Below are 25,317 nucleotides of genomic sequence, written 5' to 3'. Positions count from 1 at the left end.
TTTCAATAGATTTGATTTCTCTCCTGTCTGTCCTTTTGTAGACGTTCTAGTGGAAGGTAATAATCAAAACTCGGGCCATAAGCAGATGGAGGAGAGGGGCCTGGACCACGGCAAACCCCTGGACAAAGGGCAGGCATTTCTGCATCCATAACCAGGCCTCCTATGCTGAACAATGGCCCAGAGAGCTATGATGGGGGCGAGAGAAGCTGGGCTGAGAGGATGTATTACAGAAGCAGGGCTACTCACTTTCCTTGTAGACTCTGTTAATTTCCTGCAGCTCCTGGTTGGTCCTGGAGCAGATGATCTCAATGAGAGAGTCCTCATCAGTGCCCAGCCCCTGTGAACCAGGCAGGACAAATGTCAGCAGGCAAGTCCTCCTGGCCAATAGCTTTCTCTGATCTCAACCCCGTAAACTGCAGACATGACCAGGTCTGTTCGCATGCTCCCTGCTGCATCCTACTGAGGGATCTGTACTATATTCCTCAGCACAAGCTAATGTTATTTTCTATTCTTTTAAAAAAAATGCTTCACCTGAATACAAGATGGTATGATATATTTGAGTTCAACTATATTAAATATATTTTTATAGTGAATGGGGGGAGACACCAAAATGTTAAAAGTGGTTGCCTTTTGGTGATGGGTTTATAAAATGGATAACTGTTTCTTATTCCCATTTTTCTTTCTTTTTCAATTTCTATAATCACCCATTATGTTAATAGATGGGAAAACAACTTTCTCTACTAAAAAATTCTGCTCAGTAATTTAAAAATAAAGGAATATAGAGATTTCATGTTATCATTTCCAGCCAACATCGTCAGATTGAAATTAAGTCTTTTTTTTTTTTTTTTTTAGACCAGGAATAGGTATAGATAAGATTAAATTTCTAGCTTCACCTCTTTGAAATGTAAAATTGGGTTAATGTTAAAAATTTCATTCTTGTATTTCCATTTTTGCTGATTACTATGCACTCTTCGGGCATTTTAGGGAAAGCAAAAGGAAATAATGAAGTGCCAAATAAACCTAGACATCAACACTTTATTAAGGAATAAGAATTTGCTGGGTGATGTATTCAAATTTAATATATACACTTTTGAGCGTGCCAGATAGCTTGAAAGGACGCAATGAAACATGTATTTCAAAGCTAGCTTCATGATCAAAGTCAAGATTTAATAATCAGGACTCTCTAATACTTGTCTTTCTGAATATGGAAATATCACTTTGAACTAAGTGGAATTACAACTGTTTAAAATGTAAATCAATTATAAGGTGTTACTACAATAAGAAACTTCCTGATCCACATGAAAAGTATGTCAACTATTAATTAAACTTATTAGAGTTTATATGCCCCTGAAAAGTGGTTTGTGTAATATAAACTAAGCCTCAGGTTAATGGTTAATTTTGAATTTTATTCTTAATCTAATCTGTGAGCCAATACCTCTTCCTCCGGAGTTTTTAATCACAATTCACAGAGGTTCCAGCAAAGTCAAAATTTCCTTTCTTCTTAGCCAAGGGTCTACAAAGCATTCTATGCAACTGCTATAGAATGACTACCAAGCACCTTCAAATATTGCAGAGGGCAGTTTTTCCATCTAAAAATAACTCATGCATTGGAGGAAATGCATGCAGACATGTAAAGCAGGTATGCAATGTAAGGTCTGTTTTCCTCCACCCCTGAGAGACCAGTGCTAACATTTGAAAATTCCAATAGTGGTTTTATCTCTACATTCAAAGGTGACCTTGGCAATTTCTAAAACTGGGCCCAGCTTTCCCCAGACTGTCCACAATTCCTATCACAGGGCAACTTCTACTGTAACACATGGCAGATATTGCCACTGGTATCGCCAGAAGTCAAAACAGAATTTTTTCAAAAGCACAGTTCAGCTGATGTCACTTCAAGCTTTATGGATTTCAGAGGGGTACTCGGCTGTGATGGCTAATGGAAGAGCTGGCATCAGTCAAAGATTTAGAAGTCAAAGCACCTTTCATTGGGCCCAATCACACAGATTACCACGGTGACTGACAGCTCAAACAGGTCCGTCTCATGTCACTAATCCTGGTAATAGATACCAGTCAGATGGCATGAATCACAACTAATGAGTTCCTGATGAAAATAAGATACACGGATGTGCAGCGATAATGGTCAGAAGACACCTAGGAGAGGCAGCTCATCGATGGCTCCAAAGGTCCCAGGCTTGGTTTTCAGGAGTGTTCTTTTTATCAAGCGGGATCATGACGTGTTGTTGACTTTTATCATTCTTAATCAGATCTCCCCTGCAATATAGCCGACTTAGGAAACTCAGGGCAAGGCTGCTCAGATAAACTAGAGAAGGAAGGAAGATCTCGCCACAAATCTTTCAGCAGCCTGAAGCGACCTATTGAGTTGGGGACCCTGGACATGCCTGGTGTGGGAAGCTGCCTCCCTCAAGAGGGGTTCTCTGGGGAAAGGGATGACAACTGAACTGTGACATCAGCTCTGGTGACAGGCTCGGTCTCTTCATAGTTCCGGAACAGTGGCGCCATAGAAAACACACTCGGACTTAGAATAAAAAAATCAGCTATAGCTTTCTCCCTAAGGCGGAGGCTTTCCCCAGGTCTGTCAGCAGAGGGCAGTATCTGATTACTCAAAGTGGTGCAGCCACACACTACGAAAGGGTCGTTTTGTGCTTTGCTGGAACATGCATTTATGTGTATGCATCTGTTACATTTGTATACTGCTTGATGTTTTAGGTCCACACAAAATTCAGGGGGTTTCCAAACTTGAATTCTGACGCTCTAACTTAAACTAAAATTCCATGTTCAAAATAACTTCAAAAAGAAAAACAAGAGGAAATATGTGCTACAATGCTTGAACAAGATGCAGGTACCATTCACAATCTGAAATCACTCTTCCTATGTACTGTGAGGGTCTGATTTTGCCCGAATTTGAATTAAACAACAGGATTCACAAGGAGGTCAGGGAAAGAAACACCCAAGAACATGGGCAGAATATGCAAGCACCACTTAACAAAAGCTCTGAGTTTTACTTTTGCCTCAATATCACAACAAATCTTTTCTAAGGAGGAAGTGTAATCAAGGAAGTAGTTTTTCCAAATGGTATTTCAATTGCCCAGGTGCCAAGCAGTAGCAGCTGGTAACTGACTTCTCAGCATCATGAAATTTCTTTACAGGCTTTAAAAAAAAAAGTAATTGAAATATTTTTGGTACAAATCTTAAGACTTATCACTTCAGTTCATTCAAAAAAAAGAAGATGGTTCCAAATGAGAATTCAACAAAACCGAAAATCACCCACTTATACTCAGAAAGCTGTAATTCACAAATATTAACGGCAGACTCGGCCGGCCAGATTGCATCCCACACGTGCCTACCTTCATGGAGGCCTTCAGCTCGGAAGCATCGTACTGAGCAGGTGTTTTCAAGAGGCCCAGAATCACGGTCTCCAGGTGGCCGGACAAGGCTGACTTGAGTGCTGATGCAAGTTCCTTCAGGAAACAACAGGCAAGAACATGGAAAACTTGGTTGGTAACCAATATTCACTTAAAAACTTGAGGAAAACAAAAGAGGGATGTGTTTGGGAAGCCGGTTGTGATTCTGTGACTATTCAGGGTCTTGGATCAAACTATCCCTCAGCTGCAGGTCCTTCAACAGATGCAGGTGTCAGAAACCAAAGGATCAGACCTTGCTCTGAATAAACCCCTTTAAACCCAAGCTGACGTTGCCTTCTCGCCGGGCATTACAAGGAAACCAGCCCAGGCATTACAAGGGCACCAGAGCAGGATGCAATTCCTCAGAAAGTGACGCGTGGGAGGGCAGTTTCCAATACACCTGCACGTGGCCAGAGCCGGGGGAAGATGGGCACTTTCTGGGGTCAGGGCCTCTGCTAAGAAGGAGCTGGTTTGAGTGGAGAGCAGGGACGTTGTGTCCTGCGGACACCATCCTGTGAAAGGCATGTGGACAGCTGTGCCAAGGGTGGCTCCAGAAGGGACCGTGGCTGGAAGGGGCTCACGAAGCCTTCCTATGCAAAACACCTCAACCAAGACCGAGAAAATGGCGGCCTGTTCATGCCACATTGGGATGGGTTGGTAGTGACGATGGAGACTAAAGCCCCCTGATTACCTCTCTGACTTCCCCACTGCATGCTATTTCTCAAGGGTTCCACTGTCACATTAACACAGATTTTAAGTCATGAGTCGGTGGCACCCATGGATGCAGACAGATACCCCAAAATTCAATGCTGCTCTTAATGATGCTTCTCCGGGATTCCATTTCCTACCAATCATGAGCACTGGGGGACAACGCACTCTGCTGTTTTAATTATTTTCTCCTCTTCCCTTTCCCCCTCCTCTTCTCTCCCTTCTTCCTGTCTCTCCTGCTTGCCAACAGCACACAGTGTCCAGCCCCTAGAGGTGCTTGTGGGCGCTAAGAGGTGATGAGAGACTCTTCTCACGTCATTCACAGAGGTTGAGAACTGAGATGGATCATCCTAGAAGTGATCCGGCCCCCAACCCTTCCAACACCGACGTTCTCCCGCTTCCCGCCGGCCTAGTTACACAGGGCACGTAGGAGGGGACTTTAAAAGCAACACCTCCCAATTATAGCACCAATTTTCCAACTTGGAACTTTGAGGTTAGGTAATTCCAAACTTAGCCTACCCCTGCCACTCCCCTCTCTCTACCTGTTCTCTGTTCAAACAAACCTCAAATAGCATTTGTGTACCTACTGACGTCTTCCGCTTCTATTATAAACACCTACGGGCTGAAGTTCAGCTTCCTCTGCTCCTAATGTCTAGCACAAGGCTCTGCAAGAACAGAAACTCCAGAAATGGCTGATAAATAAAACATAATCTCTCCTTATACGGAGAAACCTGGCATCTGGATCTGCTTGCACGTGAAAGCAACACAAAACCAGCCCTCCCTCCCAGCTCCTGTTCACTCCTACCAGCTCTGCCCATGCTGCTCACGCTCATCACCTCGGCAGCCCCATAGCCCTAAAGTCAGCGGCACTACAGGGCTTCCTCCTTTCTTATGCAAACAACGCCTTCAAAACCACTAGGTTCTGCACCCAGGGTTTCCTTCAGAAATGACAAGCAGTTCATGCATCTTTCTGTAAAGATGGGCATTCTTCTTAGCCCAGGGCTGAGGAGCACCGAGCAGCAGCAGGACAGCGAGCTCTCCCCAGCTCACAGCAAAGCCGGGGCGGCCACTGAGCCCATCATGGTTCTGGCAAGCTCTTCCCTCCAACAGGGCACGGAGAGCTTTGTCCTCCATCTACCTAATTTAAAATCAAGATCCAGGCTTCCATATTTCCGTGCACCCCTATGTGTGTGCCAAGACCCCACCCTGGGGGTGACAGCTGAGGAGCAATTGTAGGCACACTGTCCAAAGAGGTGGGCCTTCTATGCCAACCGAAACTCAGTTCCAGCTCGCAGAGCCCGTTGGGAAACGAGAAATGATACGTTCCCCTCGTGCCTCACTGCAAAAGATCACTATACGTCTACTGGAAGAAGAATTTTAAAGCACATGAGATGAAATAAGCCAGATACCTTCCTGTGTATGTCTTTTCTGACTGGTTCAGGAGGTGACGGGGGTGGGGGGGGGGATAGCGGGGGAGCGGTAACAGGGCTTGACCTGCAACTCCCGGAACCCTGGTGGTCATGTCAACCCCGAGGGCAGACATGTCTCCCAGAATGCACCCGGCTCAGCTCCACTTGGCCACGCGTGAAAGCCATAAGTCAAACGGGAGCCGCAGGAAGCCACGCTTACTGCACCATCCCAGAATAAATCAAAAGCTTTTAATAGCAAGAAGTTAAAAATAAAGCAGCCCATCCTTAAAAATAAAATTTCCTAACACTGTGACAAAATAAAGGATGAATAAGCCCGGGTTGTGCTTTAGTCACTAGTGGACAAGCAGGAGAAAAAGCACACAAAGACCCTTTCCAGAGTGGGAACATGCCTGCTGAAGATGGCCTGGGAGACCAAATGAACCACTAAGCCCGTTCACTGCAAAGCTCTTAGAATTCAAGTGTTGTTGTTTTGAAAAAAACAAGAGGAACAGCTCAGGATCAATACTTGGTGGGGGCTAGTGTCCAAAGATAAATTAAAAACATCTTATCAAGAGCCCACAGAAGTCATAAAGATGAAACGAGTTGCTGCTATATGTGGAGAACGACATGCCTGGCACGACATAGGCATTCAATAAGAGGCACCTGTTGTGGTTACTCCCTGTTTCTTTCTAACTTTCTATTCCCAGAGCGGCTCCCTCCACACACCCTGGGTTGGAGAAGGGCATGGTCTTTGTGTAAAGGCTCCAAGCACTCCAGGGCCACGTGTATGCAAGTTGTGACTCTTACAAGGATGTGAGAGGGAAACCTCGGATCCCCAAGGGTTCCAGAAGGCTCTTGCTGGTACAACCCAGAATTCAAGAAGAGAAAAAGCAATGGCTGCAAAAATAAAATTAAAGAGAAATTCAATAAGGCATGCCCTCCACCCCCCAAACTGTCCGTACCTTTTTGGTCCTTCTCTGGTAGGCGAAGGCAATATCCTGTCTCTGCTCATTGCTGCGGTTGGTCAAAATGTTGACGATGGTGACCTCATCCACCCCTGTGGACATACAAGTTGTGAAGAGTTAACCACATACGCTAGTCCTCTGGGCTTATATAGAAGCTTTTAAACAGCGTTTTTAAAATAAAAACTTATGTCCTCTTTTCCAAACAAAAATGCCAGGACATCAAAATTGGTTCTCTCTCTTTTTGCCAGCACCCTCCACCCAATATGTATACCCCCTTTTCTTTTTTTCCTGACCAACTTCAAATCTCAAGCCTAAATGGACCTTTTAAATATGTTTATTTTTTTAAAAAACTATTTGATTCATAAATAGGTTTCTGGAATCAACAGTAGGAGGTGTATTTGTGGGGTTTTGGCAGTCGGATGGAACACAAAGAGGTAGGAGGATTTTAAATGAAGGTCCCCAAATTGCCATTTAACTGAGGATTTAATAGACAGTAACTGGGAACCGAATTAATAGAGACAATTATTTATATTTATTGCGGGAGTATGACTATTTAAGCAGCTAGGTATAATTTCTATAATTATAGGAACTGTCATGACAAATGAGTCATATTTAATATGGCAGTTGTATTTTAATTGCATAATTGATTAATACAATCATACTTATTGAAGACTAAATTGTTTTGTAAGGAAAATAAATGTTCCACTGCTTTTCATCTTCAATAGGCAATTTTAATAATCAATTTTATAACTTTATTAAAAAGAATAAGTGTTTTAATCTAAATTAAATCTAAATAGGGAGTTCTGAAGTGCCACCGAAATACTTTAGCGCCTATTTTAATTGGAACATGTGTATTTACACAGATAAGCAATGCCTTCTGGTGTCTGAAAACTTCCCATTTTATGTCAGAAATATTCCTACCAGGCCATTTACCTTCAGAAAGCACAATTTTAAGAATTCAGAGAGTGAAAGGTCTCTCTCTCGACTGAATATGAACTTTGTTTAATGGAGTCTTTGCCATAACTGGACAGGTACTTCTTGGGTGAGAGAGCAGAGTGGCTATGCCCACAAGGTCACATGCCAACTGCAAGCAGCCTGGCCCAGAGGCAGCCAGGAGTCCCAACGTCACCGGAAGGTCAGAACTGGGGTGCTCTGAGGCAGTCAATGAGCAGACTGACAGAGGTCTCCTCAACTCTCAAGCATGTCAGAAAGGTCAAAAAGCAGAGAGTTAGAATTTCTGGGTATAAAAATAAAAGTGAGCTCATACCAATAAGTGAGTCAGTTATGTTAACTGCAGCATCTATTACTTTAGCTCTGGTTTTTGGAGTAGCCACTGTCAACGTAGAAACCCAACTGCTGTATGGGAGATTCCGTTTCAAAGATGCTTACTAGTATTTCAGCATTGTGTATAATATCAAAAAATAAAAGGAGGAAAAACCTATGTCCATTAAGAGACTGATTAAATAAATTTATTTTGTTCATATGGTGGGATACTACACAGTCAATTAAAATGATGCCATAAAATATTAATTGAGCCCTAGCTGGTTTGGCTCAGTGGATAGAGCGCCGGCCTGCAGACTAAAGGGTCCCAGGTTCAATTCCAGCCAAGAGCACATGTGAGAGTTGCAGGCTCAATCCCCCGTGTGGGGCGTGCAAGAGGCAGCCAATCAATTATTCTCTCTCATCACTGATGTTTCTATCTCTCTATCCCTCTCCCTTCCTCTCTGAAATCAATAAAAACATTTAAAATATAAATAAATAAAATATTAATTGACATGGGAAAATTCTCACAATATATTGTGAAGTATAAAATGAAAAAACAGGTTGCAAAACAGTATACCCAGTATAACCCAATTTTAGTAAGATGCATAATGCAGGTGTAAGAAAATATTTAAAAGCCTTTATACCAAAATGTTAATAGTGTCATGTGAGTGATGGAATTATGGATGATTTAAAGTTCTCTTTCTTTTCATTATATATGTACTTCAAAGTTCACCATAATGACCATAAAAGGTGTTTTTAATATACTGTGAGTGACATGCATTCATTGCTCTAACACCAACTAGTGATTTCACTTCAACAGATTCCTGGCATGGTTCAAATACATTAATTAATAAAACACGATGTGCAAAATAATTAGGAGCCTGATCTATGTAATTCTCTCTGGTTTCTAAAACATCCTAACAACTGTCTTATGTAATCACCCAGTGAGGAGAGCTATTTCTCTTCCTAGTCAATAGATGAGGACCGTGAACTCAGAGATTGAGGCCTTGCTGTGCAAATGTCACCTGTGTGAACATCTGGCCTCCGAGGGTCTCGGTTTCCACACCTGCACAGGTAAGGAGCTTGAACCATGACCTCCAGTTCTGCTTCCACGAAACACTAACAGACAGAATCGAGCTTTCACATATTTAGATTCAGTCAGGTATGGGCAGGATAGAGTTAATCAAAGACTCCTTACTTTAGCGATGTGGGTCTGGGCATGGGCACCTGCATGCATGCCTAACCACACACGTGTGCTCCCTGGCCAGAGGGCTCTCTCTGTCTCTGTTCTGTGGTTCTAACTCTAAATCAGGAACACCACTTGTTATGTACATGTTTTTTTGCTTTATACTTAACTTTCTTAACCAAGTCTGAAGATGCGCGAGAACAGCAGCAAAATAGTTATATCCTCTAACCTCAATTCTAATAGTTCCTGAAATCAGTTTTGGGGCTGCTGACCTGAACACATATCAAGAACACAGATCTATAAAAAAGATCCTCCCTTGGGAACAAATGGAGTTACGTTTGTGTCAGAATGTGGCCCCGGGCCCACCTGAATTAGGATCCCATGGAGCACTTATTAAAAACACAGTCCCCCGGGCCCCACCTGAGATCCACTGATTAAAGGCTCTCTGGGACTTTGGACCCAGGAAGCAGCATTTCAGCCACCTCCCTGAGGATTATTTAAGAATCACCACGGGAGATGGCTGAGCATCGGGCGAGGACTGGAAGCTCTTTAGAAATCTGCCCACGTCCAAGACGCTCAAGTACGCTTCTACCAACTGCTTCTGTCAGGTGCGGGGTCGCTTACAATTTTAGGGAGAGAAATGTTTACCTCTGTCCCAACAACCCAGGGAAGAAATCACACCTGAAAAGAGCCTACCACACAGACTGCAGTGCAGTCATGCTCTTAAGTCAACCCGATTTTTGCTTTTCAGTTCACAGCACCAGCTCAGTGAGTCGGAATGCAATCCAATTACTGGAAATCCCCATGAAGAGCCTGGGTAGTTAACCTGAATCTCACCTAGGAGGCAGCCGCTGCTGTGGTCGGAGGAAATCTAAATGCATTTTTACCTAAATTATTTACCAAGCACACAGCCTGCTGCGACGCAGCCCCCGACCAGCTGGGACGCCTTGCCAGGGAACACTCTGACCCTTGACAAAAATGCTAACGCAGAGGAATTAAACGGAGATATTTCTTCAAGTGGAAGCCCACTCCCCCTTCTGAGCACCTCACCTACGCCAGCCATTTCTGCCTTACCACTGCCTGCAAGTTTCAAATTGAGCTGGAAAGATGAAAGAACCATGGAGCCCAGGATCAGCTGCCTACTCCAAGCCACTCCAGGCACGTCCTGGGTCAGAACACCAGAATGCGCATGTCTGCTTGTGGACCTTAAGCATCTTATCTCCAGAGCACTGCTGCTCCTCCTGACCTGCCAGCATGATTGCTGAGACGGCTTATTCCCGTGGGAAACAGTCCAGGACAAGTGGAAGCTGCAAGGGTATTCCGGTTACTCACCATTCCTGCCCAGGATACAGCTGAAGGATGAGGACTGAACACCCGGCTCCCTACGTCAGCACAATCATCGTCAACAATGGACAGAGTGCAGTCCGCTGGGAAAGCTTTAACAAACGTAGCCCAGGCGCAGATGCCCGGGGGACGAGGCTCGGCCTCTCTGCATTTGTACTTTTTATTTAGATGGCTCACGTTCCCGTGTGTAGGGAAGTGTTTGCTGGGTGGAAGGGCCCAGGATCTAAACAAAACTGTGTGGCTCGGGCAAAAACATAAGGAAAAAACAACAGACCCGGGTAACGTTTCTTTCCTATCCCACTGTACTTGTGTTTGATGTGGAAGGTCACCAAGGACTCCAAGCAAAGGCTCACACTGGCAAACAGTGTGCTGGGCAGGGGAATCCTACAGAACGTGGGTGAGAACACAGATATCCTGTGATCCAGGCAGCGTTTGAGAAATTTATTTTCAAAACTAATCGAGGTTAAGAGTTTCAAGATTGGTGAGGACCTCAGACAAACTTTCTTGGCTCCTGATGGGAATAGGCCCCTGAAGTCTGTAAGCCTTTATCCCCTGAATGAGAATGGTCGGCTGTCTTCATCGGTTAACTACAAACTGTTTCCAGCCCTCTGAGCTGGGCATCGGAAAGGCCAGTCACTGTTCCAAGGGCCAGTCAACCTCAACTATGTGAGGCCACAGGGAGGCGCCGTGGATGGCGGGGCTCAAGCAGAGGAGTCGGGGGCGGTGGGTTCCTTAAACCACGGCTGTATTTTTAAAACATAACGAACACTTGCAGTCTAAAATAATGGTTGAATCCCAAACCACAAAATCAGCCTCCTGGAGTTTCCTCCTCCTCTCTGCGGGTGGAACCCCAAGTCAGCTCCGCATCTGGCACCCATGGAAAATGTCTTTATTGTCCATGGGCAAGGAACCAAGAGGCCGTTCTGAACAGGATGCTGACTCACATCTGCCAAGACACACTGGCTGCACAAAGAAAATGGATCTCATTTGTTTGATGAAGGACTCGGAGGCTCTCAGGGGAGGCTGGCTGATTAGGAACTAAGGGAGAACTGCCCAGATCCTCTCCTTATCGAGATCCTGGCGAAAACGTGGCTTAGATTACTGGGCATATCAGTATCAAACCTCAGAAGAAATCGTCTTTACAACAAGGTCGCAGGCAGGCCACAGAGAGAGGAGAGAAGTATAATTGTTAAAAGGTACAAACATGCCTTGGCCAGGTAACTCAGTTAGTTGGGCATCTTCCTGTGCACCAGGAGGTCACCGGTTCGATTCCAGTTAGGGCACATGTCCAGGTTGGGGGCTCAGTTCCCTAGTAGGAGGTATGCAGGAGGCAGCCAATCCATGTTTCTCTCTCCCTCTCCTTTCCTCTTTCTCTAAAATCAATGAAAAAAATTTTTTTAAAAAGGTACAAACAGGATTCATAAATATAGGATGATGATCACATGTCAAATATTTATCTACATAGGTGTGGACATATTTTACGTATTATCATATCAAACCATTCACTGAGTACCTACAATGTGCCAGGCATTTTGCTAGGTGCTTTACATCCTGTCATGTGATTTCACCACAACCAGGCGAGGTGGGGGATAATGTCAATCCCATTTTACCCAGGGGGAAAGCAATGCTCAGAGAAGGCAGGGGCTCCCCAAGGTCACACAGCAGAGCTGGGATTCAAAGCTGGGTTAAAGACCCAGGGTCACTGAATTGGGCTATCTTGCCTTCTGCTACAGAAAATTATCCAAACTTGGAAGTGAGGCAAGAGGAAGACAGCAAGTCCTCCCAGTGTGGCCAAGAGACCCATTCAAGACTGCGCAGGTGCGTGCTCCCACTCACTTGCTACTACTTAACCATTGACTAGTAACCTGATAACTGGAGATCTGGGTCCACTAGAAAGGGCAGCCCCAGGGGTCCTGGCTTCAGAGCCCTGCAGGACAGGAATGGTCTTGTATCCAGCCCAGCAATCTTCCTCCAACATTTACTCAATGCCTATAAACACCCAGACTCTCAAGTTCCCTTTGAACCAGCCTTATCTGAGTTAAATAAATATTTGACATGTGATCATCATCCTATATTTATGAATCCTGTTTGTACCTTTTTAAAAAAATTTTTTTCATTGATTTTAGAGAAAGAGGAAAGGAGAGGGAGAGAGAAACATGGATTGGCTGCCTCCTGCATACCTCCTACTAGGGAACTGAGCCCCCAACCTGGACATGTGCCCTAACTGGAATCGAACCGGTGACCTCCTGGTGCACAGGAAGATGCCCAACTAACTGAGTTACCTGGCCAAGGCATGTTTGTACCTTTTAACAATTATACTTCTTCATACCACAACCCTCTCCAGCCCCCCACCGTTCCTAAAAAGGATTTGGGATAGTAATGTGTCTATTTATCCACAGAACTGAACTTATTTAGAACATAAAAATGAGCACATTTAATAATCAGTACACAGTGACTTGCCCCACTAAGTAACAATGCATGGCCACCGAAGAGACCATCCAGCTGGGTTTTGTTTTTATGTTTTGTTTTTTTGAACAGAAAGAGCTAGAAGACTTTCTTCTGAAGACAGTCATTAATAACTCTGTGGGAAAGGGGCAACAAATCTCTCTCTCTCTCTCTCTCTCTCTCTGTCTCTCTCTCTCTCTCTCTCTTTCTCTCTCTTTCTCTCTCTCATACACACACACACACACACACACACACACACACACACACTTGCTCCAAAGTATCCTCCTGACCATCAGCCAGCTGTCTGGCCAGAATTCCTGCTCTCAGAGTCACCTCTCAGGATCACTCAGCAGAAGTGAGCATTCTCTCTCCAGAGAGGCTCACCAGGAGCCAGACATCCAGGTGGGCGACAGATGAAAAGGGGTGGCATCTGAGTAAATGGAGACAACAGATGTAGTGCTCTGGTAGCGAGGTGGGACTCAGAACTTAGGGTCTCAGAATTCCCTATGCCTCAGTTTCTCACCCTGTAATACAGAGATCATGAGAAATTTTAATCTATGGGGATGCAGCGAGGACCCGCTGGGAGCGTGTCTCCTACCTTCTCCACTCAGTTTCTTGACTGCAGGCCTGGCTCCTGCCTGTATTCAGTTTTTGGTCTATGAAAAACTAGGGCATAGAGTCCAATTTCATGATAACTCTGGCAGTTGCCTGGGAGATGGGACAGAAAACAAACACTGCACAGGGTGGGAGGAGACCGGGACACTCGGCCCCTCTCCCAAGTCTGCCACAGTCAGGGGACCTGGCTCCCACTCAGGGAAAGCGTCATTTAGCCAAGTACCCAAGAAGGCGTAGGCCAGACATCAGATTTATATTTCCATTCTACTCTGGTCTCTCCTCAGTTGAGTCCCTTAGAAAGATTTAAATACCTAGATTTGGTAATCCCACTGCATACTTAATCTAGACCCCTGTCTGCTTTCCATGCAAAAGAGTATGTCTGAAATACTCTACAACAAGCATGTCAAACTTGCGGCCCTCGAGCCGCATGCCTCGTTTATTTGGCCCGTGTTAGCCTTTGAGTTTGACATGCTTGCTCTACAGGACCAGCAGAAAAACACAAAGCAGGCCAGCACTCAGGATTCAAATCAAATAGAATCACAAATGAAGGGCTATGCATACAGTGCCAGCACCATTCTGTACCCTGCTCCTCTACCAGCCTCTGGGGACAGAAAATTAAAAATCTGGACAGATGCAAGGAGACCTAACATCCCTACCCTGAACTCAACCCACAGTGAACTGGCTGTTTATTGACTTAGCACTGACACCGGGTAAGAATCTGGGTCCCCTGGGAGCTCAACCCATAAGCGGAACACTTCAACCCATTACACAATATCCTAGAAATATTGTTCAAACTACAGATCTGAAACTAAACCCAAAAGTTAACACAGAAAAGCTTTCCTCCTAGGCTGACCGATCGGGCAAGCTCCCTGACTCTGTCCCTTTCATTCTTTTCCCCATATTCCGGACAATCAACCTTAATAAAAAAAATTTTAAAAAAGAAATTAAGAAAGAAGAATCTGGATCCTCCCATCATCCCTGGGTGGTGTGGTATTTGGATTTCCGCAGGGAGAGGCTGGCAACAACCCTTGAGACCGACCACTTAGAAAGGGAGCACAGATCCTCCAGCCCTGGTTACCAGCGTCTTAGCTCCCCTTGGGCCTCTGCACCCCACCCCCGTCCCTGCAGACAGAGCTCTTTTTGAAGAAAATCAGAAAACCTGTGATGTTAGCCGTGACTCAGCACTGGCCCTCTTTGTCCCCGGCAGTGTTGTAAGAACAGAACTCCATCGAAAGTAAATTTGTACAAGGCAAGGCCTCAGCTGCAGGAATGCTCCCCCCTGGAGCGTGAAACACCCTCGGCAACGCGAGTCAGAAGGCCTTTCTCACAAGGACACTCGCACTCTGACGTTGGGGGTCTTGCTGGTTTGGGCCTGAGAGGAGAGAAGCTACTTTTCAGAGCCACTCAGCCTCCGGGCATCTTCTAGAGAGTATCGGCCCGATAGCTCTCCCAACTAAATGAATAAGGCCCGGTGTGCAGGTGAGCCCGAGAGCACGCGCCCTGCCCTGCTCTCCGCTGGCACAGGGCTGCTGGTGCTTTGGCCATGCTGGGAATAAATCTTAAGTGGTTCCATTTTTCAAACATAAGAAAAAAATGTGCAAAAACTTGCTACAGTTACGCTTCTATACTTATGCTTCTGAGAAGGGGGAAGAACATACCCGCTTTTGCATTCCTTCCGGAGAACACAAATACTGCTGAAATCAAAACTGGCAATAATAACAGGGCCACTCATTACCCCCCTTCCACAGAGAGAGAGACCCAAGCTGTGCCAGTTTATTGGCACTTACACTAACTCCGGGGTTGTGCTGCCTCTAATTACAATCTATTTGATGTAGTCTAGATTCATCCTTTTCTCATTTAGCTGACTTTCCTTTCTAGTTATTTGGACCCATATGGTAAACCATTCACAGCTGTGTTGTACACGCCACAGTATATATTTAACCCAAGGCCAATCTAGACCAAGAGACTCCTACAGATTTAAGTCTCCGAAACCTCTTGTTAATTAAGCAATATTACTACTTATGCACGGCTTTATTCAGTTTCTAACTAGACATTAAATTAAGGTAAGTATTTGCACAGTCTACCTCAAGCCAGAGCACACCACCACCAAGGAATCGTGGATTGGGTGTAGGTAACATACCCAAGGACTACTGAGACCCCGTCAAACTAGAAACAAAGCAGGTTTAGGAGAGTGAGCTGAATTCATTTTGTGAAAACAGATCAAAGCTCACTAGGGGACTGGTACCCTCCCCGGATACTATCCAGCTTCTGAAACTGTCCTTTGCTACCTTATCTGCCAGCCGTGTGCCCACTCACTGTGTGCTCTGTGTCTGCGTGCACTCGACTATTCGGGTGAAATGTATACCTTCTCACGCAGTCCCGAGGGCTGGGTAAATAAGATTAAATACAACTAATGAAATCAAGTCCTTGCCCTCAAGGAGCTGACATTCTGGTGGGAGAGATAAATCCATACGTAAGTAAGTATAACACAATGTGACAAGAGCGATGTATGAGCATAGAAAATATTGTGAGACAGACCAAGAAGTGATGGATTCTGCCTCCTCCTCAAAGACAGCGTGGAGAAGAGGCTGTGCATCATCTGGGGCTCAGGGGTGAGGGGGAGCCACCTGGATGTCAGAAGTGGGCTAATGCTCCCTCTAGAGCAGCGATTTTAACCGGTGTGCCGAGGCACGATGGTGTGCCGCAAGAATTTTTAAAATATGCAAAACCTGACTATTTAGTCAGGGGCATTGACCTCTTTTCCCTTAGATGGTCAAATAAGAAAATGACAATAGCCGTCCAGTGTGAGTGAATCAAAACTATACTTTTTTTTTTTTTTATCAGATTGGCAAAAATATATTTGTGGCGTGCTATGGAATTTTAGTAATTACTTTATGTGTGCCACGAGATGAGAAAGGTTGACAATCACCGCTCTAGAAGGGGGTGGCTCACTCCTACCAGAGCAAAGGCTCTGTTTGGGGCACCGAACAGCCTGGAGATGAAGACAGGAACAAATCTGCAACAGGGGAGGCAAGGAGGCCCATGAAAAGGGCAGACGACACACCAGGCCAGATGGGAGATGATAGCAAGGTGGAGGAGAAGAGATGGGTAAAAGCCGCTTTGGGACCTTCTGACCAGTCCGGGCCGTGCCAGCCCACAGATCTCAGCCAGGCTGACTCCTCCTGGTAATCCTCCCCACTTCGGGCCTGCTCAGGGTTTGCAGTCCTTATGTTTAACAGCAACTGATTAACCCTCCACCACAGGTGATTGCTCACACAACAAGGAAGCAGACTTTGTGTCAGATGGAGCAGGCTCCTCCCAGCATGCTCTGCACTTGATGCACACATACACATGTGTGCACACACACTTAGGACACCCTTTCTAGGAGAGAAGGTCCTCATAGTCATCTTTCCTTTTCACGGTCCTTTGGCTTTTGTTTGTATTAGCATTTGAGGTTTACCCTTTGTTTCATGTCAAGGAAACACCAATTACTTAGCATGGTGTCCTTCTGTAAAGGGTTTGAGGAGGGAGTGGGGGCAAGGTGTGGCACAGCTTCTTATTTACACTGAAGGGAGAAGGCATTCTAAAAGAGAGGGTTAAGATCTTAATTAGCTCATTCGTTAAGTGGTGTTAGTTATCTAAAAACTAGAGGCCCAGTGCACAAATTCGTACAGAGGTGGGGTCCCTCGGCCTGGCCTGCAATCAGGGCCGATGGGGGCCAGCAGGCCGGGGTGGGGGGGGGTAGGGGCCACGGGAGGTGGGCTGTGGGAGCGCACTGAGCACTAGGGAGCAACTCCTGCATTGAGCATCTGCCCCCTGGTGGTCAGTGTGTATCATAGCCACCGGTCGACCAGTCGTAATGATCACTTAGGCTTTTATATATATAGATAGATAGATATCAAAGGTAAGTAAAAGGAACAAAAGGGATTTTACCCTCCTGAATAATGATTTCATTTTTGCTCGTAATTAAATGTATTGCCTTCCATTATGATGGTAAATATGTCATTATAGACAATTTTAGAAATATAGAATATATTGAAAACACAAGGAAGGAAAAGGATCAATTACCCATAATTCTATATATCAGTTAATAATGCCTTTTTCCTTTTTGACATAAAAAAGTGGTGGTATAATCATACTGTACATACTCTTTTTTTGTCCTTTTGTTAATGCAACTGTCTCAGTCATGGTGAATATATATTAAACTGAGTGTTGGAAAATTATGATGATGGCTGTACAAATCCATGAATACACGAAAAAACAGTGAATTGTACATTTTACATAGGCGAGTTGTATGGCATGTGGAACTACATCAAATAAAAATTGTTCAGAAACTTTATTTCCCGGTCTCTGTAACATCCTACAGACATTCTATGTCATGTAGCATGAGTTACCACCATTTACTAAGTCACCCCCCAGCTAGAAGCGATCTGGTTTTTCACTATCATAACCAATACTGACACTCACATGATTGGTAGGTACACTGAGCTCTGTATGCATATCATAGTCTCCTTCTCAATAGTTTCCTAGAAGGATTTAAGATTTTAAACATACCGACAATCCAGAAATTATTTTAAAGGACCAACTGACAACTCAAGAAAACCTAATTACTCTGTAAAATCATTAGGCACCAATGATTAGTTCCTAAAAGAACTCATTGGGCTTTAAGTCTCAAAGGGAAAAAGAGAGGAACCTAAAGCAGGACCACAAACATGACAGGAGTCTGATAACAACAGAATCCCGTGTTCTGTGGCTGACATTCCCTCAGCAAAGAAAAGAGTCCAGTCCTGGCAGGTTGGTGTCCCGTCAGGATGCTCAGGCACACAGCCTGGGGCTGGTCAGAACTCTGTTCAAACTGTTTGAACCAAGGCCAAGAGACCTAGAGCATGTTAATCCTCAATGTCCCCCCACGGAGTGGGAGGATGGCGTACTATGTCAGAGGGTGAATCTGAAGTCCACCTAAGATGAGAGTTCTGAAAGTGCTTGGTGCGTTGCGTGCCCATAAGGAGCATCAATAAATTCAATAAATAGCTGTAACCGGGATGATGGTGATGTCAGCTGCTTGTGACCAAACGAGAAGGCAGGAATCCAAATCTCAGCCTTGCAGAAACTATAGGCTTTTTCCACGGACTTAGAAAGGGCCTGAAGGTATTTTTATTGCCATGGGAGTTTCAGCCGTTACCAGAGCTCCTTTGCGCAATCTTCACATTCCAGGGTGCTACAAGCTTTCTCGTGCAGGGATAAAAGCCGTCTTTGTCTCCAGCTGGTAAAAGGCACCATCTTCGTCAGATGAGTTTAACTGCTGGACCTCGAGTGTGTTCCCACGATGGCATGATGGGAAGCCCCAGGAATGCAGACACACCCACATGCTAACAAGGCTGAGTTTCAGGAGAGTGGAGTGTGTGTGTGTGTTTTAAGGGAAACTATTTTGAGCAATGTGAAAATGCCCGGCACTAAGCAAAGATGCTAAGTGGTACTTCACAATAACCCTGTGAGGTCGAAGCTTTGATGAGTCCTACTTACTAGAAAAAAACCGAGGCTTAAGGAAGTTAAGTAATTTTCCAGTCACATAGCTAGTGAATTAGTGGCAGAGCCGAGATCCGAACCCATGATCACACACACTCATCCCCTACGCTCCACTGAGTAGTACTGGCTGGAATGAGATAAGACCTGCAGATTTTAGTTTATTTTCTGACTGGTGACTTCCTGACTTCCCAACCTGGCCTTTGACAAGTACAGTCATTTACAAACACCAAAAAAAAGAAGACTTTTTAAAGGTCAAATCTGGACGCTTCCTTATTCTCCCTTCCGTGATCCAGGCAGCCATTCTGGGAAGTGCCCACAGCGTCCCCCTGGAAGGAAGGCTGCTCTGAGGCAGATGAAACAAAGCCCTAGGTCCTGTTAACAGGGGTGGGGAGCCTTTCATCTGCCAAGAGCCATGTGGATATTTATAACATCATTCTTGGGCCATACAAAATTATCAACGTAAACATTAGCCTGCTACAATTGGTCAAACATTTCATTAAGGCATTGGAAGGGCCAGACCCAATGATTTCGCAAGCCTTATACGAGCCTTAGGCTGGATGCTCCCCACCCCTGTGTTAGAACCACAGCGCATAGTAAAGGTTCCTCACAGCGAAGAGGAAGTCCAGAAGGGGAAATGAGTGGTGAAATCACAGCATGGCCACAATGATTACCATGGTTCCCGGGATTCCGGGGATGGGGAAACCCCAAAGACCCGTGCTTCATTAACCTGAGCCCAAAAGTCGGAACATTTACTCTCATGGACACAGAGAACAGCGTGATGACTTGAACACGCTCTTGCTCAATTCTATCCAGTCCAGGGCTTTATCTGCATGAGTTAGATAGCGAGGTTTTTAGCCTCCTGTTCCTCTTACTCATCCTGAAACTCGAGGAAACATACTCATTCCAACAATTCTTCCAATTCCAGCGCCAGGCCGAAGGAGTGGCGTAACTTGTAGAGTCACAAAAAATAAAAAGAGTGTGAATTTTTCTCTCATTAGATCAATCTAAGAGCAAAGCAGTAAAATTTCCCCAGCGTTTTTCCAACAAACGTAATGAAATTCAAAGGGAATCAGGACAAAAAGAAAGGCCCTCAGGGATCCCCATGACCAACTTCTTCCTTGACAGGAGAGGCACTGCAGCCTCAGAGGGACCCGGGGACCAGGTACTGGCTGCTCTCAGCCGGGGCCTATTTCCACATTGCTATGCTGTTTGGTTAAAATATGTTCTCACGTTTTAGCTCTTCTCTCCAAATTGAGGAGGGAAGAGGCGGAAAAGGAGGGAGGGATGAAAACAAGCAGGTGTGGGGTAAGGTAGGGTTGAATCTGCTCCTTTAAAGCAATTTCAAGTGCCCAATGTATGCAGATTCCAGGCAGAATGAAGAGACAACTACAAATGCCTCTGCCAGAGGCTGGCGAGAGGCGGGCAAATGCACCGCCTACCTTTGGTCTTGATGGCCGTTTCGATGTTCAAAGCATCCCGGTCAGCATCGAAGTTGGGGTAGGCTTTGACCGACCCGTACGCACTTACGGGTGTGGAGTGCTAAGGGCAAAAGACAAACATACAACCACATCATGCACATTGAAGATCCTCTTGTTGAAACATCGGTTTCTACAATAGATTTATTTTTCCTATTGTTTCTTTTAACAATTCAAATCATTCTCAGACTAGGGAACCAGTTAAGTATGAACAAGACACCAAATGTCAGATAAGGAACTGCGCTTGTTTCTAGTGAGAATTCTTCCTCAAAGGCCCAGCAAGTTTAGAATGTGCGTCTATATGTCCACTTTTCTCACTTTAGTGCCCACTCAAAAGCAGGCAACACAAAGCTGGGCATTCGAAACCACCTGTGGATTTGGGAAGGTTTGAAAGAGCATTCACACTAGGCTGGCAACAATTCAAAACAAACTAAGAATGTGAAAATGCCTGAAATGCAAGTGTGTTCTGCCAAGTTTTTGTTACAGGCTCACGAATTTTGAATTTCCACGTGGGCCTGTTGACTGAGCTCATGATTCGTTTCAAAGTAAATGTAAAACGCCGGCCTGCTTGCCTCTTAAAGTGAGGAAGCTCCCTCGGCTGGGGCCACCGCTGTGACACCAAGGTGGTCAGGCCACGTGGCTACATCCTCCTTCCTGTGGGCCAAGTTCCTCCTGCTCTTCTCTTTCCTCTCTGTCCCCTCCCTCTGCTGTATTATAACTATCTCCCCCTGCTTACCACTCAACTAGTATTTTTTTCTTATTGCCTTTTTTTTTAAACAGCGATCTTCTTTTAAATTTTATTGATTTCAGGGAGAGAGGAAAGGAAAGGGGGAGAGAGAGAGAGAGAAACATCAATGATGAAAGAGAATCACTGATCAGCTGCTTCCTGCATGACCCCTACTGGGGATGGAGCCCACAACCTGGACATGACGAACCGTGATCTCCTGGTTCATAGGTCAATGACACTCAATCACTGAGCTACGTGGGGTAATGGGCTTTGAGAAACATTTCAAAGGAAGAGTGTATGGTCAAAATGTTTTTCAAGGCCCATTACCCTTCCTGATGGGATGGACCAACCCCACCCCACCTGAGACTGAGGTGAGGACAACAGCCTGCTCCTTCCCCCAGGGTCAGCTCGCCTGTCCTTGATGCTCCTGCAGCTCTCCTCCTCCCTGCTCCCTCCCCAGCACAAAGGACAGACAAGAGGACGGACAATGTGGTTTTGGTTGGCTGATGGCCGGTCCAGCCACCCACAACTGTCCCACTTTCAGTGCCAGGGTTCCCCATCCTGAACCACCCCCGCCTCCCCCAGTACATAAAACCCATCATAATATATGACTTTGCGTTGGCTCGGTTCCTGGAAAGAGGCAGAGACTAAGGCGCCCTGACTGACCTCTCCACCCACAGACATTACGTTATGGGCACCAGCTCCCTCTCCCACCACTTGGTTGGGTTAGCAGGGAGCTTACACAGGTAAGCAACTAAGAGTCCATCCTCTTGAAAGTGTGTCCCAGGACAAGCCAGAAATCTAAGTTCAGAATTGGACAAGATGTCTCACAGTGCGCTTGTAACTCTCCTGGCCAAGCAGCAAGTCCAGTTCACACGTATAACTCTGGAACACAATGAACTATCCAGGTGTTTTCCACCCCATTTCACTCCTTAAAGTTTCCGGTAAGATGAACTCAACAGAAACGGAGCACACGCTCAGGGAAAGGTAAGAACAAAGTGCTCTTCTGGAAAGCTATCTCTGCCATGGTGGCTGCAAAATGTGGGGAAATCTAAGGAAAAACATCTTCCTGCGCAATGGCAGGGCCACCCATGATTTACAAAGGCAGATGGTCTGGTCACTGAGCCACATCAGGTGTGGCTTCTTTTACAAAGTGCTGTCGTCCTACTCCCAAACATGAGAAGGGCAAAGTTTGGCATAATTTTATAGTATCCACGGAAACAAAATTAAATGGATAACTAAACCTGCCATCTGCAAATCAAATTATTGAGGCAAAAGTGATCCTCCCTCAAAACGCTAGAGAAAACATGACATTTTCTATTGCAGGCCCATCTCCCCAGACAGAGAAATGCATCACACTGGAGTGCAGTGACCTCAGAGGCTACTCGGAAAGCCCTGTCAGGAAGCCTGCTTCTAAAGACGATCTAACGATCGGGTCCATTAAAGAAAGAAATCACTCAGCTCCTGGACCTCAGCGTGCAGCTTGTACTGTTGCCAACAGCAGTGGGCACCAGTTCCAAAAGGGAAGATTAGAAGTACGTATAGGCTCTCCCCACCGTAACATCTGTGCTTTCATGGACACGTCCATCTGAACATTTTGATGGCAAGCACCACAGACAATAGAGGGTTCTGTTCCCACATGCTCCAAGCTGCGGTCGACCCACGTCGAGCGCTTCTTGGTATTTTAATTTGATTGAGAGCATATCATGAATATTCTCCAAGACATGCCTGCAAACCAGTGTCACTCACTGCTGAGTTTTTGTGAAAGCCATTTCAGGCAAGATGACCTAAAAGATGTATTCTTAGATACGTTACATTTTCATAATTCATATTCTACTTGATCCTAAAAGTGTTTGCAGTGATATAATCTCACATGTAGTGTAACAAATTTTAACTATAAAACAGAGAAGCAAATGCACCATAATTATAGGTTCACATATTTCCTGGGAAAGACAAGGAAAAATAATTCTGAGCTCCCTGATAGCCAAAGCAAAAAAGGAAACATGATGAGTCACAGTACGTTCATTATTTAATTTTTTTAAAAAAGAACAAACATCCTAGCTTTTTAGGAGAAAAGCTTTCCCAGGTACTAAAATAATCTTTGTAAAGGTGTAAGTTCTTGTGTGGAATAACTTCCTGGACACTAACAAGTCCCAAACCCTCAGGATCTTTTTTGTTGTTGTTAATCCTCACCCAACGATATTTTTTACAGTGATTTTTAGAAAGAGTGGAAGGAAGGGTTAGGAAGAGAGAGAGAAAGAGGGGGGGGGGGGGGGGAGAGAGAGAGGCATTGACATGAAAAGACACATCGATTGGTTGCCTCCCTCACTGGGGAAGCAACCAATGGATTGGGGGAGAACAGAGAACCAAGAGGGGGAGTGATTGTCTGAATTTTGCCCCATTTTCTTAGATGTCTAAGGAAAGGGAATAGTATTATCCAGAGAGATGTACAATTTGCAAACATGACACCAAGTGAAAGTGATATACTTACATCACCCTCCAAGCTGAGCTTGCACAGAATTTCGTGAACAGTAGACATTTTGAAAGAAGCTGGAAAAAAAAATACAACAAAAAGTCTTTAGGAAGAGGCTTTCCTTTCCCCGGAGCACAGTGATTCATTACACTAATCTCTGCTTCTCGGACCATTTCATCTGAGGACATTAGAGTAATTTTTACCAATATATGCAATTTCCATCTCATGATTGGGAAAATTAAAGCTTGCGAAGGTTTGCTGAGGTTTGGGAGGGGCTGCTGAGCTGGCCAGGCTCCCCTTGCCCTGTGTGAACAGACCCCGGGGAGACGGATTTGTGAATATGAAACCAAAATGCCCCCCTAGGCTCCTGCAACTTGTTCCAACAGGATGACACTGAGTCTCCCACTTCTCACACAAAGCGATAAGCTTGCCAAACCAGCCACAACTTCTGTTATTTCTCACCAGTAATTTGACCTATGGAAAGGGACCTGAAAACTTGGGGTGTGAACTGAAATCAGTAGCATGTTTAGGCTGACCCCTTCCTAAATGGAAGCCTTTACTATTTCCCTAATGACTTCCTTAGCTCGCCGATGCTTAGAAGATATCAAACTGTTAACGAGAAAGACAGTGAGTAGATTTTCTGACATTATCTCATTCCATAAAAGACTGATCCTTGTATTTAACATTCAAAATGGCTGAAATGAAGTCATCTTCCAGTTAATACATTTAATGGGGCTATGCCACTATCCTCTGATGGATTGGCTTTCCAGCTTTGCAATCACACAATTCTCGGAATCGATACGCCAACCCCTGCCAATAAAAACTGCTCGACGGGCATTAAATTTATCTCAACTGAGCCAAGGTTGCAGCAACCCCCAAATAAAGGAAATAGAGCAGAGCGGCATCCGAAATAGTGGGAATGACATTTGAATTGCAGTATCTCCTGCTCTGGTATTTTTTTTCTTCTTCTTCTTAATATTCTTTGACCAAGGAAATTGTGTCCATGCAAATTCAGCTTTCTATTCTCTTCTAACAGTTTGCTTAGTCTCAATATTTTCATAAAACTGGCTTGAGGGAGTATTGACATAGACACTTGCTAACTTATCAGAAGGCTTTGAACTAAGCCAATTCCAGGCTCCGTGTGGGGTGGAGGCGAGGGAATGTAAGAGAAGGGGATTCTCCATTATTTGCGGTTATGGGTACATTTCTGCAAGGTTTTCTTTTTTAAAAATATACATTTTTTAATTGATTCCAGAGAGGACACGAGAGGGAGAAAGAGATAAAAACACCAATGATGAGAGAGAATCACTGAACAGCTGCTTCCTACAGGCCCCACTCTGGGGATCAAGCCCGAAACCCAGGCATGTGCCCTGACCCAGAATCGAACCGTGACCTCCTGGTTCATAGGTCGACGCTCTACCACTGAGCCACGCCGGCCGGGCTTCTGCAAGGTTTTCATCCCAATCTCGCTCCTAGAGCATTCCTTTCTCTTCTGAATCTCAGAGACGATGTTTAAGCACAGCTGTTCTAATTCCCCCCACTCCCATAACTCTCAGACACCCCCCCCCCCCCCAATATCCCAGCGCTGGGATATAATCCTGATTTGCAAAAAGTCTTCCTCTATAAATAAAGTGTGGCACATCCCGACAATGAGTAATATTCAGGGCTGAAAAAAAAGGAGCTATCAAGCTATGAACAGGCACGGAGGAATCTTAAATGCACATGATTAAGCAAGAGAAACCAATCTGAAAAGGTTACA

General features: G+C 45.0%; 1 protein-coding gene across 3 annotated transcripts in view; it reads right to left on the bottom strand.

The window, feature by feature from the left end:
* ANXA2 (annexin A2) overlaps positions 1-25,317 on the bottom strand; it is a 42,727-nt gene that overhangs the window by 7,552 nt on the left and 9,858 nt on the right. For all 3 annotated transcript variants that reach the window (XM_008139171.3, XM_028142018.2, XM_028142017.2), the window contains 5 exons: positions 23,577-23,635; positions 20,323-20,422; positions 6,502-6,596; positions 3,366-3,479; positions 247-337 (listed from right to left, as the gene is read on the bottom strand). In XM_008139171.3, coding sequence (XP_008137393.2) covers positions 247-337; positions 3,366-3,479; positions 6,502-6,596; positions 20,323-20,422; positions 23,577-23,635 — 459 coding nt within the window. The remainder of the gene's footprint in view (positions 1-246; positions 338-3,365; positions 3,480-6,501; positions 6,597-20,322; positions 20,423-23,576; positions 23,636-25,317) is intronic.

Source organism: Eptesicus fuscus, chromosome 5 (assembly GCF_027574615.1).
Source record: "Eptesicus fuscus isolate TK198812 chromosome 5, DD_ASM_mEF_20220401, whole genome shotgun sequence".
NCBI lineage: Eukaryota > Metazoa > Chordata > Mammalia > Chiroptera > Vespertilionidae > Eptesicus > Eptesicus fuscus.
This window is presented reverse-complemented; position numbering and strand designations above follow the sequence as displayed.